The following is a 20,013-nucleotide window of genomic DNA, read 5'->3' on the forward strand; positions in this document are numbered from 1 at the left end:
ATACATCTCCTCGTACCATCTCTTACTCAGTATTACCGCTATACATCTCCTCGTACCATCTCTTACTCAGTATTGCCGCTATACATCTCATACCATCTCTTACTCCGTATCGCCGCTATAATCTCCTCGTACCATCTCTTACTCCGTATCACCGCTATACATCTCCTTGTACCATCTCTTACTCAGTATTACCGCTATACATTTCTCGTACCATCTCTTACTCAGTATCGCCGCTATACATCTCATACCATCTTACTCCGTATCACCGCTATACATCTCCTCGTACCATCTCTTTCTCAGTATCACCGCTATACATCTCCTCGTACCATCTCTTCCTCAGTATCACTGCTATACATCTCCTCGTACCATCTCTTCCTCAGTATCACTGCTATACATCTCCTCGTACCATCTCTTCCTCAGTATCACCGCTATACATCTCCTCGTACCATCTCTTCCTCAGTATCTCCGCTATACATCTCCTCGTACCATCTCTTACTCAGTATCACCGCTATACATCTCCTCGTACCATCTCTTACTCAGTATTACCGCTATACATCTCCTCGTACCATCTCTTCCTCAGTATCGCCGCTATACATCTCATACCATCTCTTACTCCGTATCACCGCTATACATCTCCTCGTACCATCTCTTACTCAGTATCGCCGCTATACATCTCCTCGTACCATCTCTTACTCCGTATCACCGCTATACATCTCCTCGTACCATCTCTTACTCAGTATTACCGCTATACATCTCCTCGTACCATCTCTTCCTCAGTATCACCGCTATACATCTCCTCGTACCATCTCTTCCTCAGTATCACCGCTATACATCTCCTCGTACCATCTCTTCCTCAGTATCACCGCTATACATCTCATACCATCTCTTACTCCATATCACCGCTATACATCTCCTCGTACCATCTCTTCCTCAGTATCACCGCTATACATCTCATACCATCTCTTCCTCAGTATCACCGCTATACATCTCATACCATCTCTTACTCAATAGCACCGCTATACATCTCCTCCTACCATCTCTTACTCCGTATCACCGCTATACATCTCCTCCTACCATCTCTTACTCAGTATCACCGCTATACATCTCCACCTACCATCTCATACTCGGTATCACCGTTATACATCTCCTCCTACCATCTCTTACTCAGTATCACCGCTATAAATTCCTCTTCTGCAACTGTCACTAGTCTAATACTATCTTTACCTTTTTGTGTCATTTCACCCCACTCCCTCTAGCATGTAACCTCATTGAGCAGGGCCCTCAACCCCTCTGTTCCTGTGTGTCCAACTTTTCTGGTTACAACTACATGTCTGTTCGTCCACCCATTGTAAAGCGCTGCAGAATTTGATGGCGCTATATAAATAACATAATAATACATCTCCTCGTACCATCTCTTACTCAGTATCACCGCTATACATCTCCTCGTACCATCTCTTACTCAGTATCACCGCTATACATCTCCTCCTACCATCTCTTACTCAGTATCACCGCTATACATCTCCTCCTACCATCTCTTACTCAGTATCACCGCTATACATCTCCTCCTACCATCTCTTACTCAGTACTACCGCTATACATCTCCTCGTACCATCTTTTACTCAGTATCACCGTTATACATCTCCTCGTGCCATCTCTTACTCAGTATCACCGTTATACATCTCCTTGTACCATCTCTTATTCAGTATCACCGCTATACATCTCCTCCTACCATCTCTTACTCAGTATCACCGCTATACATCTCCTTGTACCATCTCTTACTCAGTATCACCGCTATACATCTCCTTGTACCATCTCTTACTCAGTATCACCGCTATACATCTCCTTGTACCATCTCTTACTCAGTATCACCGCTATACATCTCCTCCTACCATCTCTTACTCAGTATCACCGCTATACATCTCCTCCTACCATCTCTTACTCAGTACTACCGCTATACATCTCCTCCTACCATCTCTTACTCAGTATCACCGTTATACATCTCCTCGTACCATCTCTTACTCAGTATCACCGCTATACATCTCCTTGTACCATCTCTTACTCAGTATCACCGCTATACATCTCCTCCTACCATCTCTTACTCAGTATAACCGCTATACATCTCATAGCATCTGTTACTCAGTATCACCGCTATACATCTCATACCATCTCTTACTCAGTATCACCGCTATACATCTCCTTGTACCATCTCTTACTCAGTATCACCGCTATACATCTCCTCCTACCATCTCTTACTCAGTATAACCGCTATACATCTCATAGCATCTGTTACTCAGTATCACCGCTATACATCTCATACCATCTGTTACTCAGTATCACCGCTATACATCTCATACCATCTGTTACTCAGTATCACCGCTATACATCTCATAGCATCTGTTACTCAGTATCACCGCTATACATCTCATACCATCTGTTACTCAGTATCACCGCTATACATCTCATAGCATCTGTTACTCAGTATCACCGCTATACATCTCATAGCATCTGTTACTCAGTATCACCGCTATACATCTCATAGCATTTTTACTCAATATCAACGCTATACATCTCATAGCATCTGTTACTCAGTATCACCGCTATACATCTCATAGCATCTGTTACTCAGTATCACCGCTATACATCTCCTCGTACCATCTCTTACTCAGTATCACCGGTATACATCTCATACCATCTGTTACTCAGTATCACCGCTATACACCTCATACCATCTGTTACTCAGTATCACCGCTATACATCTCATAGCATCTGTTACTCAGTATCACCGCTATACATCTCATAGCATCTGTTACTCAGTATCACCGCTATACATCTCATAGCATCTGTTACTCAGTATCACTGCTATACATCTCATACCATCTGTTACTCAGTATCACCGCTATACACCTCATACCATCTGTTACTCAGTATCACCGCTATACATCTCATAGCATCTGTTACTCAGTATCACCGCTATACATCTCATAGCATCTGTTACTCAGTATCACCGCTATACATCTCATAGCATCTGTTACTCAGTATCACCGCTATACATCTCATACCATCTGTTACTCAGTATCACCGCTATACATCTCATAGCATCTGTTACTCAGTATCACCGCTATACATCTCATAGCATCTGTTACTCAGTATCACCGCTATACATCTCATAGCATCTGTTACTCAGTATCACCGCTATACATCTCATAGCATCTGTTACTCAGTATCACCGCTATACATCTCATAGCATCTGTTACTCAGTATCACCGCTATACATCTCATAGCATTTTTACTCAGTATCACCGCTATACATCTCATACCATCTGTTACTCAGTATCACCGCTATACATCTCATACCATCTGTTACTCAGTATCACCGCTATACATCTCATAGCATCTGTTACTCAGTATCACCGCTATACATCTCATACCATCTGTTACTCAGTATCACCGCTATACATCTCATACCATCTGTTACTCAGTATCACCGCTATACATCTCATAGCATCTGTTACTCAGTATCACCGCTATACATCTCATAGCATCTGTTACTCAGTATCACCGCTATACATCTCATAGCATCTGTTACTCCGTATCACCGCTATACATCTCATAGCATCTGTTACTCAGTATCACCGCTATACATCTCATAGCATCTGTTACTCAGTATCACCGCTATACATCTCATAGCATCTGTTACTCAGTATCACCGCTATACATCTCATAGCATCTGTTACTCAGTATCACCGCTATACATCTCATAGCATCTGTTACTCAGTATCACCGCTATACATCTCATAGCATCTGTTACTCAGTATCACCGCTATACATCTCATAGCATCTGTTACTCAGTATCACCGCTATACATCTCATAGCATCTGTTACTCAGTATCACCGCTATACATCTCATAGCATCTGTTACTCAGTATCACCGCTATACATCTCATATCATCTGTTACTCAGTATCACCGCTATACATCTCATAGCATCTGTTACTCAGTATCACCGCTATACATCTCATAGCATCTGTTACTCAGTATCACCGCTATACATCTCATAGCATCTGTTACTCAGTATCACCGCTATACATCTCATAGCATCTGTTACTCAGTATCACCGCTATACATCTCATAGCATCTGTTACTCAGTATCACCGCTATACATCTCATAGCATCTGTTACTCAGTATCACCGCTATACATCTCATAGCATCTGTTACTCAGTATCACCGCTATACATCTCATAGCATCTGTTACTCAGTATCACCGCTATACATCTCATAGCATCTGTTACTCAGTATCACCGCTATACATCTCATAGCATCTGTTACTCAGTATCACCGCTATACATCTCATAGCATCTGTTACTCAGTATCACCGCTATACATCTCATAGCATCTGTTACTCAGTATCACCGCTATACATCTCATAGCATCTGTTACTCAGTATCACCGCTATACATCTCATAGCATCTGTTACTCAGTATCACCGCTATACATCTCATAGCATCTGTTACTCAGTATCACCGCTATACATCTCATAGCATTTTTACTCAGTATCACCGCTATACATCTCATACCATCTGTTACTCAGTATCACCGCTATACATCTCATAGCATCTGTTACTCAGTATCACCGCTATACATCTCATAGCATCTGTTACTCAGTATCACCGCTATACATCTCATACCATCTGTTACTCAGTATCACCGCTATACATCTCATACCATCTGTTACTCAGTATCACCGCTATACATCTCATAGCATCTGTTACTCAGTATCACCGCTATACATCTCATAGCATCTGTTACTCAGTATCACCGCTATACATCTCATAGCATCTGTTACTCAGTATCACCGCTATACATCTCATAGCATCTGTTACTCAGTATCACCGCTATACATCTCATAGCATCTGTTACTCAGTATCACCGCTATACATCTCATAGCATCTGTTACTCAGTATCACCGCTATACATCTCATAGCATTTTTACTCAGTATCACCGCTATACATCTCATACCATCTGTTACTCAGTATCACCGCTATACATCTCATACCATCTGTTACTCAGTATCACCGCTATACACCTCATACCATCTGTTACTCAGTATCACCGCTATACATCTCATACCATCTGTTACTCAGTATCACCGCTATACATCTCATACCATCTGTTACTCAGTATCACCGCTATACATCTCATAGCATCTGTTACTCAGTATCACCTCTATACATCTCATAGCATCTGTTACTCAGTATCACCGCTATACATCTCATACCATCTGTTACTCAGTATCACCGCTATACATCTCATAGCATCTGTTACTCAGTATCACCGCTATACATCTCATAGCATCTGTTACTCAGTATCACCGCTATACATCTCATAGCATCTGTTACTCAGTATCACCGCTATACATCTCATAGCATTTGTTACTCAGTATCACCGCTATACATCTCATAGCATCTGTTACTCAGTATCACCGCTATACATCTCATAGCATCTGTTACTCAGTATCACCGCTATACATCTCATACCATCTGTTACTCAGTATCACCGCTATACATCTCCTCGTACCATCTCTTACTCAGTATCACCGCTATACATCTCATACCATCTGTTACTCAGTATCACCGCTATACACCTCATACCATCTGTTACTCAGTATCACCGCTATACATCTCATAGCATCTGTTACTCAGTATCACCGCTATACATCTCATAGCATCTGTTACTCAGTATCACCGCTATACATCTCATAGCATCTGTTACTCAGTATCACTGCTATACATCTCATACCATCTGTTACTCAGTATCACCGCTATACACCTCATACCATCTGTTACTCAGTATCACCGCTATACATCTCATAGCATCTGTTACTCAGTATCACCGCTATACATCTCATAGCATCTGTTACTCAGTATCACCGCTATACATCTCATAGCATCTGTTACTCAGTATCACCGCTATACATCTCATAGCATCTGTTACTCAGTATCACCGCTATACATCTCATAGCATTTTTACTCAGTATCACCGCTATACATCTCATACCATCTGTTACTCAGTATCACCGCTATACATCTCATACCATCTGTTACTCAGTATCACCGCTATACATCTCATAGCATCTGTTACTCAGTATCACCGCTATACATCTCATACCATCTGTTACTCAGTATCACCGCTATACATCTCATACCATCTGTTACTCAGTATCACCGCTATACATCTCATAGCATCTGTTACTCAGTATCACCGCTATACATCTCATAGCATCTGTTACTCAGTATCACCGCTATACATCTCATAGCATCTGTTACTCAGTATCACCGCTATACATCTCATAGCATCTGTTACTCAGTATCACCGCTATACATCTCATAGCATCTGTTACTCAGTATCACCGCTATACATCTCATAGCATCTGTTACTCAGTATCACCGCTATACATCTCATAGCATTTTTACTCAGTATCACCGCTATACATCTCATACCATCTGTTACTCAGTATCACCGCTATACATCTCATACCATCTGTTACTCAGTATCACCGCTATACACCTCATACCATCTGTTACTCAGTATCACCGCTATACATCTCATACCATCTGTTACTCAGTATCACCGCTATACACCTCATACCATCTGTTACTCAGTATCACCGCTATACATCTCATACCATCTGTTACTCAGTATCACCGCTATACATCTCATAGCATCTGTTACTCAGTATCACCTCTATACATCTCATAGCATCTGTTACTCAGTATCACCGCTATACATCTCATACCATCTGTTACTCAGTATCACCGCTATACATCTCATAGCATCTGTTACTCAGTATCACCGCTATACATCTCATAGCATCTGTTACTCAGTATCACCGCTATACATCTCATAGCATCTGTTACTCAGTATCACCGCTATACATCTCATAGCATCTGTTACTCAGTATCACCGCTATACATCTCATAGCATTTGTTACTCAGTATCACCGCTATACATCTCATAGCATCTGTTACTCAGTATCACCGCTATACATCTCATAGCATCTGTTACTCAGTATCACCGCTATACATCTCATACCATCTGTTACTCAGTATCACCGCTATACATCTCCTCGTACCATCTCTTACTCAGTATCACCGCTATACATCTCATACCATCTGTTACTCAGTATCACCGCTATACACCTCATACCATCTGTTACTCAGTATCACCGCTATACATCTCATAGCATCTGTTACTCAGTATCACCGCTATACATCTCATAGCATCTGTTACTCAGTATCACCGCTATACATCTCATACCATCTGTTACTCAGTATCACCGCTATACATCTCATAGCATCTGTTACTCAGTATCACCGCTATACATCTCATACCATCTGTTACTCAGTATCACCGCTATACATCTCATACCATCTGTTACTCAGTATCACCGCTATACATCTCATAGCATCTGTTACTCAGTATCACCGCTATACATCTCATAGCATCTGTTACTCAGTATCACCGCTATACATCTCATAGCATCTGTTACTCAGTATCACCGCTATACATCTCATAGCATCTGTTACTCAGTATCACCGCTATACATCTCATAGCATCTGTTACTCAGTATCACCGCTATACATCTCATAGCATCTGTTACTCAGTATCACCGCTATACATCTCATAGCATTTTTACTCAGTATCACCGCTATACATCTCATACCATCTGTTACTCAGTATCACCGCTATACATCTCATACCATCTGTTACTCAGTATCACCGCTATACACCTCATACCATCTGTTACTCAGTATCACCGCTATACATCTCATACCATCTGTTACTCAGTATCACCGCTATACACCTCATACCATCTGTTACTCAGTATCACCGCTATACATCTCATACCATCTGTTACTCAGTATCACCGCTATACATCTCATAGCATCTGTTACTCAGTATCACCTCTATACATCTCATAGCATCTGTTACTCAGTATCACCGCTATACATCTCATACCATCTGTTACTCAGTATCACCGCTATACATCTCATACCATCTGTTACTCAGTATCACCGCTATACATCTCATAGCATCTGTTACTCAGTATCACCGCTATACATCTCATACCATCTGTTACTCAGTATCACCGCTATACATCTCATAGCATCTGTTACTCAGTATCACCGCTATACATCTCATAGCATCTGTTACTCAGTATCACCGCTATACATCTCATAGCATTTGTTACTCAGTATCACCGCTATACATCTCATAGCATCTGTTACTCAGTATCACCGCTATACATCTCATAGCATCTGTTACTCAGTATCACCGCTATACATCTCATACCATCTGTTACTCAGTATCACCGCTATACATCTCCTCGTACCATCTCTTACTCAGTATCACCGCTATACATCTCATACCATCTGTTACTCAGTATCACCGCTATACACCTCATACCATCTGTTACTCAGTATCACCGCTATACATCTCATAGCATCTGTTACTCAGTATCACCGCTATACATCTCATAGCATCTGTTACTCAGTATCACCGCTATACATCTCATACCATCTGTTACTCAGTATCACTGCTATACATCTCATACCATCTGTTACTCAGTATCACCGCTATACACCTCATACCATCTGTTACTCAGTATCACCGCTATACATCTCATACCATCTGTTACTCAGTATCACCGCTATACATCTCATAGCATCTGTTACTCAGTATCACCGCTATAAATCTCATAGCATCTGTTACTCAGTATCACCGCTATACATCTCATAGCATCTGTTACTCAGTATCACCTCTATACATCTCATACCATCTGTTACTCAGTATCACCGCTATACATCTCATAGCATCTGTTACTCAGTATCACCGCTATACATCTCATACCATCTGTTACTCAGTATCACCGCTATACATCTCATACCATCTGTTACTCAGTATCACCGCTATACATCTCATACCATCTGTTACTCAGTATCACCGCTATACATCTCATAGCATCTGTTACTCAGTATCACCGCTATACATCTCATAGCATCTGTTACTCAGTATCACCGCTATACATCTCATAGCATCTGTTACTCAGTATCACCGCTATACATCTCATAGCATCTGTTACTCAGTATCACCGCTATACATCTCATAGCATCTGTTACTCAGTATCACCGCTATACATCTCATAGCATCTGTTACTCAGTATCACCGCTATACATCTCATACCATCTGTTACTCAGTATCACCGCTATACATCTCCTCGTACCATCTCTTACTCAGTATCACCGCTATACATCTCATACCATCTGTTACTCAGTATCACCGCTATACACCTCATACCATCTGTTACTCAGTATCACCGCTATACATCTCATACCATCTGTTACTCAGTATCACCGCTATACATCTCATATCATCTCTTACTGACCTTTACCACTATACATCTCATGTTAGTAAGTTCCTGAGAATGATAGCAAAATATATTTAGTATAGCAGGTGGCCAGTGTCCATATTATGGTAAATATAAAACTTTCTCTAAGTTACACATTAAAAGTGGAAAATTTCTAATATGTTGTTTCATCATGAAGGAGATGTTAGCCAGCTTTGGGATTTTTTTCTAAAAACCTAGTTCTGACCATTTCTAGTAAGGATGCAGTCATTGCCAAAAGCTTCACAGCTCTCCATGGAATTCAATGGGACTTCACGCTGGAGCTCACCACATTTTATGAACTAAACTTAATGGGTTTATTCAAGTGATCAGGTCCAAAGGAAAAAATATTCCAAAATATAAACATGTTGTGCACTTTAAAAATGTATATTAACGATCCCCCTACTCTGCCTCGCTGTAATATAATGGAAACCATCCAATGATATCCATAGCAGATTTATTTAAGACAAAATGTAAATATTTAGACCCCTATAGATCTTTCTAAAGCCTTGATGGAAAAATAACTGAGAACATGAAAGGAAGAGTGAGCTAGGTTTTCTAACACACCTGCAATCTCTGCAAGCTTACCTGGTTAGTTACCAGAAGCCCTGTACTACTCGTAGCAGTGCAGTTATTCTAGGACGTAGGCTTTAGGCCAACCACGAATGGTATCTCGCACACATTACTCAGAGCAGAGATTCCTGGCAGCATTTGGGAACATAATCGCTCGGCACTGTAAGTAAGAATGAGGATTACATTTCTCCTTTGATGTGCTTCTTGTGTCGGTATCATGTTCACAGATAAAGCTGTGTCTGCCAGGAATAATGAACAAAGTACCTTCACAGTGAATCATGGAGGAACTCACCTACTTGTCTTTCTTGCAGGAATACCGCTCCTGGGTTTCCTCTTCTTGCTTCCTCTACAAATTCAATGGCGTCAGCTGTCAGTGCCATGGCTTGGTGTGGTACATTACCTGGCATGTGTTAGCCCTCAACTAGGCAGTGTCCTGTATCATCTCTTCATGAACCATCATGGGGGGGCAACAGTCTATCGCAAACTGCTAACTCTCGACATGTGTGGAATCTGCCTGGTTAACACACTGGGTGAGTTCTCTGCCACAGGGCTCCCCATTTTATGGTGTACATTAGCAACAATTGCTTATCAAATGATCACATGTGCCGTGTGCTTAGGTAAAGAGTGCATATATGATTATACACTATATACATCGATAGATAGAAGCAGGGCTCACTCTGTTTATACACTATATAAATCCATAGATAGAAGCAGGGCTCGCTCTGTTTATACACTATATAAATCCATAGATAGATAGAAGCAGGGCTCGCTCTGTTTATACACTATATAAATCCATAGATAGATAGAAGCAGGGCTCGCTCTGTTTATACACTATATAAATCCATAGATAGAAGCAGGGCTCGCTCTGTTTATACACTATATAAATCCATAGATATAGATAGAAGCAGGGCTCGCTCTGTTTATACACTATATAAATCCATAGATAGATAGAAGCAGGGCTCGCTCTGTTTATACACTATATAAATCCATAGATAGATAGAAGCAGGGCTCGCTCTGTTTATACACTATATAAATCCATAGATAGAAGCAGGACTCGTCTGTTTATACACTATATAAATCCATAGATAGAAGCAGGGCTCGCTCTGTTTATACACTATATAAATCCATAGATAGAAGCAGGGCTCGCTCTGTTTATACACTATATAAATCCATAGATAGAAGCAGGACTCGTCTGTTTATACACTATATAAATCCATAGATAGAAGCAGGGCTCGCTCTGTTTATACACTATATAAATCCATAGATAGAAGCAGGGCTCGCTCTGTTTATACACTATATAAATCCATAGATAGAAGCAGGACTCGTCTGTTTATACACTATATAAATCCATAGATAGAAGCAGGACTCGCTCTGTTTATACACTATATAAATCCATAGATAGAAGCAGGACTCGCTCTGTTTATACACTATATAAATCCATAGATAGATAGAAGCAGGGCTCGCTCTGTTTATACACTATATAAATCCATAGATAGAAGCAGGGCTCGCTCTGTTTATACACTATATAAATCCATAGATATAGATAGAAGCAGGGCTCGCTCTGTTTATACACTATATAAATCCATAGATAGATAGAAGCAGGGCTCGCTCTGTTTATACACTATATAAATCCATAGATAGAAGCAGGGCTCGCTCTGTTTATACACTATATAAATCCATAGATATAGATAGAAGCAGGGCTCGCTCTGTTTATACACTATATAAATCCATAGATAGATAGAAGCAGGGCTCGCTCTGTTTATACACTATATAAATCCATAGATAGAAGCAGGGCTCGCTCTGTTTATACACTATATAAATCCATAGATAGAAGCAGGGCTCGCTCTGTTTATACACTATATAAATCCATAGATAGAAGCAGGACTCGTCTGTTTATACACTATATAAATCCATAGATAGATAGAAGCAGGGCTCGCTCTGTTTATACACTATATAAATCCATAGATAGAAGCAGGGCTCGCTCTGTTTATACACTATATAAATCCATAGATAGAAGCAGGGCTCGCTCTGTTTATACACTATATAAATCCATAGATAGACGCAGGGTTCGCTCTGTTTATACACTATATAAATCCATACATAGATAGAAGCAGGGCTCGCTCTGTTTATACACTATATAAATCCATAGATAGAAGCAGGGCTCGCTTTGTTTATACACTATATAAATCCATAGATAGATAGAAGCAGGGCTCGCTCTGTTTATACACTATATAAATCCATAGATAGATAGAAGCAGGGCTCGCTCTGTTTATACACTATATAAATCCATAGATAGAAGCAGGGCTCGCTCTGTTTATACACTATATAAATCCATAGATAGAAGCAGGGCTCTCTCTGTTTATACACTATATAAATCCATAGATAGATAGAAGCAGGGCTCGCTCTGTTTATACACTATATCAATCCATAGATAGAAGCAGGGCTCGCTCTGTTTATACACTATATAAATCCATAGATAGATAGAAGCAGGACTCGCTCTGTTTATACACTATATAAATCCATAGATAGATAGAAGCAGGACTCGCTCTGTTTATACACTATATAAATCCATAGATAGATAGAAGCAGGGCTCGCTCTGTTTATACACTATATAAATCCATAGATAGAAGCAGGGCTCGCTCTGTTTATACACTATATCAATCCATAGATAGAAGCAGGGCTCGCTCTGTTTATACACTATATCAATCCATAGATAGAAGCAGGGCTCACTTTGTTTATACACTATATAAATCCATAGATAGAAGCAGGGCTCGCTCTGTTTATACACTATATAAATCCATAGATAGAAGCAGGGCTCGCTCTGTTTATACACTATATAAATCCATAGATAGATAGAAGCAGGACTCGCTCTGTTTATACACTATATAAATCCATAGATAGATAGAAGCAGGGCTCGCTCTGTTTATACACTATATAAATCCATAGATAGATAGAAGCAGGACTCGCTCTGTTTATACACTATATAAATCCATAGATAGATAGAAGCAGGACTCGCTCTGTTTATACACTATATAAATCCATAGATAGAAGCAGGGCTCGCTCTGTTTATACACTATATCAATCCATAGATAGAAGCAGGGCTCACTTTGTTTATACACTATATAAATCCATAGATAGAAGCAGGGCTCGCTCTGTTTATACACTATATAAATCCATAGATAGATAGTAGCAGGACTCTCTCTGTTTATACACTATATAAATCCATAGATAGAAGCAGGGCTCGCTCTGTTTATACACTATATAAATCCATAGATAGATAGAAGCAGGACTCGCTCTGTTTATACACTATATAAATCCATAGATAGAAGCAGGGCTCGCTCTGTTTATACACTATATAAATCCATAGATAGAAGCAGGGCTCGCTCTGTTTATACACTATATAAATCCATAGATAGATAGAAGCAGGACTCGCTCTGTTTATACACTATATAAATCCATAGATAGATAGAAGCAGGGCTCGCTCTGTTTATACACTATATAAATCCATAGATAGAAGCAGGGCTCGCTCTGTTTATACACTATATAAATCCATAGATAGAAGCAGGGCTCGCTCTGTTTATACACTATATAAATCCATAGATAGATAGAAGCAGGACTCGCTCTGTTTATACACTATATAAATCCATAGATAGAAGCAGGGCTCGCTCTGTTTATACACTATATAAATCCATAGATAGATAGAAGCAGGGCTCGCTCTGTTTATACACTATATAAATCCATACATAGAAGCAGGGCTCGCTCTGTTTATACACTATATAAATCCATAGATAGATAGAAGCAGGACTCGCTCTGTTTATACACTATATAAATCCATAGATAGAAGCAGGGCTCGCTCTGTTTATACACTGTATAAACCCATAGATAGAAGCAGGGCTCGCTCTGTTTATACACTATATAAATCCATAGATAGATAGAAGCAGGGCTCGCTCTATTTATACACTATATAAATCCATAGATAGATAGAAGCAGGGCTCGCTCTGTTTATACACTGTATAAATCCATAGATAGAAGCAGGGCTCGCTCTGTTTATACACTATATAAATCCATAGATAGATAGAAGCAGGGCTCGCTCTGTTTGTACACTATATAAATCCATAGATAGAAGCAGGGCTCGCTCTGTTTATACACTATATAAATCCAGAGATAGAAGCAGGGCTCGCTCTGTTTATACACTATATAAATCCATAGATAGATAGAAGCAGGACTCGCTCTGTTTATACACTATATAAATCCATAGATAGATAGAAGCAGGACTCGCTCTGTTTATACACTATATAAATCCATAGATAGATAGAAGCAGGGCTCGCTCTGTTTATACACTATATAAATCCATAGATGGATAGAAGCAGGGCTCGCTCTGTTTATACACTATATAAATCCATAGATAGATAGAAGCAGGGCTCACTCTGTTTATACACTATATAAATCCATAGATAGATAGAAGCAGGGCTCGCTCTGTTTATACACTATATAAATCCATAGATAGATAGAAGCAGGACTCGCTCTGTTTATACACTATATAAATCCATAGATAGATAGAAGCAGGGCTCGCTCTGTGTATACACTATATAAATCCATAGATAGATAGAAGCAGGACTCGCTCTGTTTATACACTATATAAATCCATAGATAGATAGAAGCAGGACTCGCTCTGTTTATACACTATATAAATCCATAGATAGATAGAAGCAGGACTCGCTCTGTTTATACACTATATGAATCCATAGATAGAAGCAGGGCTTGCTCTGTTTATACACTATATAAATCCATAGATAGATAGAAGCAGGGCTCACTCTGTTTATACACTATATAAATCCATAGATAGATAGAAGCAGGGCTCGCTCTGTTTATACACTATATAAATCCATAGATAGATAGAAGCAGGACTCGCTCTGTTTATACACTATATAAATCCATAGATAGAAGCAGGGCTCGCTCTGTTTATACACTATATAAATCCATAGATAGATAGAAGCAGGGCTCGCTCTGTTTATACACTATATAAATCCATAGATAGATAGAAGCAGGACTCGCTCTGTTTATACACTATATAAATCCATAGATAGAAGCAGGGCTCGCTCTGTTTATACACTATATAAATCCATAGATAGAAGCAGGGCTCGCTCTGTTTATACACTATATCAATCCATAGATAGAAGCAGGGCTCGCTCTGTTTATACACTATATAAATCCATAGATAGATAGAAGCAGGACTCGCTCTGTTTATACACTATATAAATCCATAGATAGAAGCAGGGCTTGCTCTATTTATACACTATATAAATCCATAGATAGAAGCAGGGCTCACTCTGTTCATACACTATATAAATCCATAGATAGAAGCAGGGCTCACTCTGTTTATACACTATATAAATCCATAGATAGATAGAAGCAGGGCTCGCTCTGTTTATACACTATATAAATCCATAGATAGATAGAAGCAGGGCTCGCTCTGTTTATACACTATATAAATCCATAGATAGATAGAAGCAGGGCTCGCTCTGTTTATACACTATATAAATCCATAGATAGAAGCAGGACTCGTCTGTTTATACACTATATAAATCCATAGATAGAAGCAGGGCTCGCTCTGTTTATACACTATATAAATCCATAGATAGATAGAAGCAGGGCTCGCTCTGTTTATACACTATATAAATCCATAGATAGAAGCAGGGCTCGCTCTGTTTATACACTATATAAATCCATAGATAGATAGAAGCAGGGCTCGCTCTGTTTATACACTATATAAATCCATAGATGGATAAAAGCAGGGCTCGCTCTGTTTATACACTATATAAATCCATAGATAGAAGCAGGGCTCGCTCTGTTTATACACTATATAAATCCATAGATAGATAGAAGCAGGGCTCACTCTGTTTATACACTATATAAATCCATAGATAGATAGAAGCAGGGCTCGCTCTGTTTATACACTATATAAATCCATAGATAGATAGAAGCAGGACTCGCTCTGTTTATACACTATATAAATCCATAGATAGATAGAAGCAGGGCTCGCTCTGTTTATACACTATATAAATCCATTGATAGAAGCAGGGCTCGCTCTGTTTATACACTATATAAATCCATAGATAGATAGAAGCAGGGCTCGCTCTGTTTATACACTATATAAATCCATAGATAGAAGCAGGACTCGCTCTGTTTATACACTATATAAATCCATAGATAGATAGAAGCAGGGCTCGCTCTGTTTATACACTATATAAATCCATAGATAGATAGAAGCAGGGCTCGCTCTGTTTATACACTATATAAATCCATAGATAGATAGAAGCAGGGCTCACTCTGTTTATACACTATATAAATCCATAGATAGATAGAAGCAGGGCTCGCTCTGTTTATACACTATATAAATCCATAGATAGATAGAAGCAGGGCTCGCTCTGTTTATACACTATATAAATCCATAGATAGAAGCAGGACTCGCTCTGTTTATACACTATATAAATCCATAGATAGATAGAAGCAGGGCTCGCTCTGTTTATACACTATATAAATCCATAGATAGATAGAAGCAGGGCTCGCTCTGTTTATACACTATATAAATCCATAGATAGATAGAAGCAGGGCTCGCTCTGTTTATACACTATATAAATCCATAGATAGATAGAAGCAGGGCTCGCTCTGTTTATACACTATATAAATCCATAGATAGAAGCAGGACTCGCTCTGTTTATACACTATATAAATCCATAGATAGATAGAAGCAGGGCTCGCTCTGTTTATACACTATATAAATCCATAGATAGATAGAAGCAGGGCTCGCTCTGTTTATACACTATATAAATCCATAGATAGATAGAAGCAGGGCTCACTCTGTTTATACACTATATAAATCCATAGATATATAGCAGCAGGGCTCGCTCTGTTTATACACTATATAAATCCATAGATAGATAGAAGCAGGGCTCGCTCTGTTTATACACTATATAAATCCATACATAGAAGCAGGGCTCGCTCTGTTTATACACTATATAAATCCATAGATAGATAGAAGCAGGACTCGCTCTGTTTATACACTATATAAATCCATAGATAGATAGAAGCAGGGCTCGCTCTGTTTATACACTATATAAATCCATAGATAGATAGAAGCAGGGCTCGCTCTGTTTATACACTATATAAATCCATAGATAGAAGCAGGACTCGCTCTGTTTATACACTATATAAATCCATAGATAGATAGAAGCAGGGCTCGCTCTGTTTATACACTATATAAATCCATAGATAGATAGAAGCAGGGCTCGCTCTGTTTATACACTATATAAATCCATAGATAATTAGAAGCAGGGCTCACTCTGTTTATACACTATATAAATCCATAGATAGATAGAAGCAGGACTCGCTCTGTTTATACACTATATAAATCCATAGATGGATAGAAGCAGGGCTCGCTCTGTTTATACACTATATCAATCCATAGATAGAAGCAGGGCTCACTCTGTTTATACACTATATAAATCCATAGATAGATAGAAGCAGGGCTCGCTCTGTTTATACACTATATAAATCCATAGATAGAAGCAGGGCTCGCTCTGTTTATACACTATATAAATCCATAGATAGAAGCAGGGCTCGCTCTGTTTATACACTATATAAATCCATAGATAGATAGAAGCAGGGCTCGCTCTGTTTATACACTATATAAATCCATAGATAGATAGAAGCAGGACTCGCTCTGTTTATACACTATATAAATCCATAGATAGAAGCAGGGCTCGCTCTGTTTATACACTATATAAATCCATAGATAGAAGCAGGACTCGCTCTGTTTATACACTATATAAATCCATAGATAGATAGAAGCAGGGCTCGCTCTGTTTATACACTATATAAATCCATAGATAGAAGCAGGGCTCGCTCTGTTTATACACTATATAAATCCATAGATAGAAGCAGGGCTCGCTCTGTTTATACACTATATAAATCCATAGATAGAAGCAGGACTCGCTCTGTTTATACACTATATAAATCCATAGATAGATAGAAGCAGGGCTCGCTCTGTTTATACACTATATCAATCCATAGATAGAAGCAGGGCTCGCTCTGTTTATACACTATATAAATCCATAGATAGAAGCAGGACTCGCTCTGTTTATACACTATATAAATCCATAGATAGATAACCTTGCGGTGGCTAATTGTACATATTGAGATGCAATGAATCATGGGAATTGTTGGTTACACCAGTGGTAAACTGAAAATCAAATTTTAGCCGATTTAGAAAAATGTTTTGCTGAAATAAGTGTTTTATTGAATACCCACATAGGTGGAGCCCAGAGTAACAGCTCAGCATGTTAATTGTCTTACTGTGGACATATCTTTCCTAATGTATTTATTTTCCCACAGGTGCCCTTCCAATCATTTACTGTACTCTACTCTGCTATCCAGCTACTCGGAGCCTGGCCCTCCTGACGTACTCTGCCTTGTCCAGTTATGTCATTTTCTGTGCAGTTAGTGCTCACAGTAACATTAGCCGCCTTTGTTCATTTACCTGGCAGGCTGCCTTCCGCTTTTATTTTTTCTATCTGCGCTGGGCAGGGCTGGGGTCTGGACACCCCTCCTCATTACGCTGCTACCTCCTCATGGATGGTCTTGCCCTGCTTGGGGGAGTTATCAACATTTCCCGCCTCCCTGAAAGATTGCGTCCAGGCAAATTTGACTACTGGTGTAATAGCCACCAAATTATGCATGTCCTGGTGGTGATAAGCATTCTGTATCTGCACTGGGGTGTGACTTCTGACCTCACCTGGATTAGCAGTCATTCCTGCCCGCTGGAGTGAAGCTAAGGTCCCTTTACCTAGATCTGGTTAATTGTAGTTAAGCTCAGTCTTCAGAAGAATGGTGAATTGAAGACGTGAGCTAGCAGAGCTGGGAATCCAAGCTCTAAAAATCCTCTAGTGGCCCTCTACTCCAACAAGGAAATACAACCTATTCCTTACTTAGAAAAGCTTAACAGATAGATTTTCTGTTTAACAGAACCAGTTTGTGGAGTAGAAAGATGCTTCGGGCAGAGAGGAAGGTACAGGGATGTGTAATGGATCCCACCTGAACTATGGGACAGATCAGTATTGTCACTAACACATGGATCTCTGCTGGGAGAGTGCCAATACCTCATCACTTATTTCCTAAAGTAAGGCCCACTGCAAGATGGGAAAAGCTTAGTTTGAATTGCTATTTCTTAAATTTGAATCTGCTGCTGCAAGTTACATGGCCATTTAGTGGGCAGTTTACGGACATTGGTAATGTTCCGAGCCAAATACCCACCCCCATAAGCATGTCTGTGTTCTTCAGGACTTATTGGGTTTGTGAAATATGCTGCTTTTTACCCTGTGAGTGAGATCAGAGATTCTCCCATTTACCAAGAGATTTATACTCACTGTGCTAATTTCAGCCAGTGATTCTAGTTTATGAAATGCCCATCCACACTACATCTTCGTTAAATCCTTAATGACAGGCTCAGAGCTCTAGGGACAGCTCCGACTTCCCAAAGGTGACAAAGACCGCCAGAACATTGGGAAGAACCTAATACAAGGTTTCTGCAGCAATACAGTATGTTACGTTATATAGATTACGTTCTAAGAATGTATTCCCAAGCAAATGCCATGCACAGCTTGAGTTGTGCCAGAAAAAGGCCAAGAAAACCCAAACCCAAAACACTACTTTTTATCGGTTTCAAATATACGTTTAATAAATTGGGGAAAATGGATTATTGAAAGTTGCAGAATTCTGCCAAACATATTCCATTTCCTCATCATTTCTCTCCGGTGCCCTAAATGAACCCTCTGTTGGGATATGTGTACTCACTGTCCAAGTGTCATTTCCATTGATTTTACTATTGAAAGTAATGATCTTGTTTGGTACGAGTTGGGCCTGTTGGCCTGGGCTTTGCACGAAGCCTATAGTATTATTAATGCAATAATAAAACTAGAAATGGTTTCTTACATACAGG

The 20,013-nt window shown here is 39.6% G+C and overlaps 1 protein-coding gene across 4 annotated transcripts in view; it reads left to right on the forward strand.

The window, feature by feature from the left end:
* Positions 1–20,009, forward strand: part of PAQR4 (progestin and adipoQ receptor family member 4) — a 29,303-nt gene extending 9,294 nt beyond the window's left edge. For all 4 annotated transcript variants that reach the window (XM_063430928.1, XM_063430925.1, XM_063430926.1 and 1 more), the window contains 2 exons: positions 10,328–10,546; positions 18,411–20,009. In XM_063430928.1, the coding sequence (XP_063286998.1) occupies positions 10,328–10,546; positions 18,411–18,844 (653 nt within the window). In that variant the 3' untranslated portion in view covers positions 18,845–20,009. The remainder of the gene's footprint in view (positions 1–10,327; positions 10,547–18,410) is intronic.
* Positions 20,010–20,013: the final 4 nt, after the last annotated feature.

Source organism: Pelobates fuscus, chromosome 8 (genome assembly GCF_036172605.1).
Source record: "Pelobates fuscus isolate aPelFus1 chromosome 8, aPelFus1.pri, whole genome shotgun sequence".
Lineage (NCBI taxonomy): Eukaryota > Metazoa > Chordata > Amphibia > Anura > Pelobatidae > Pelobates > Pelobates fuscus.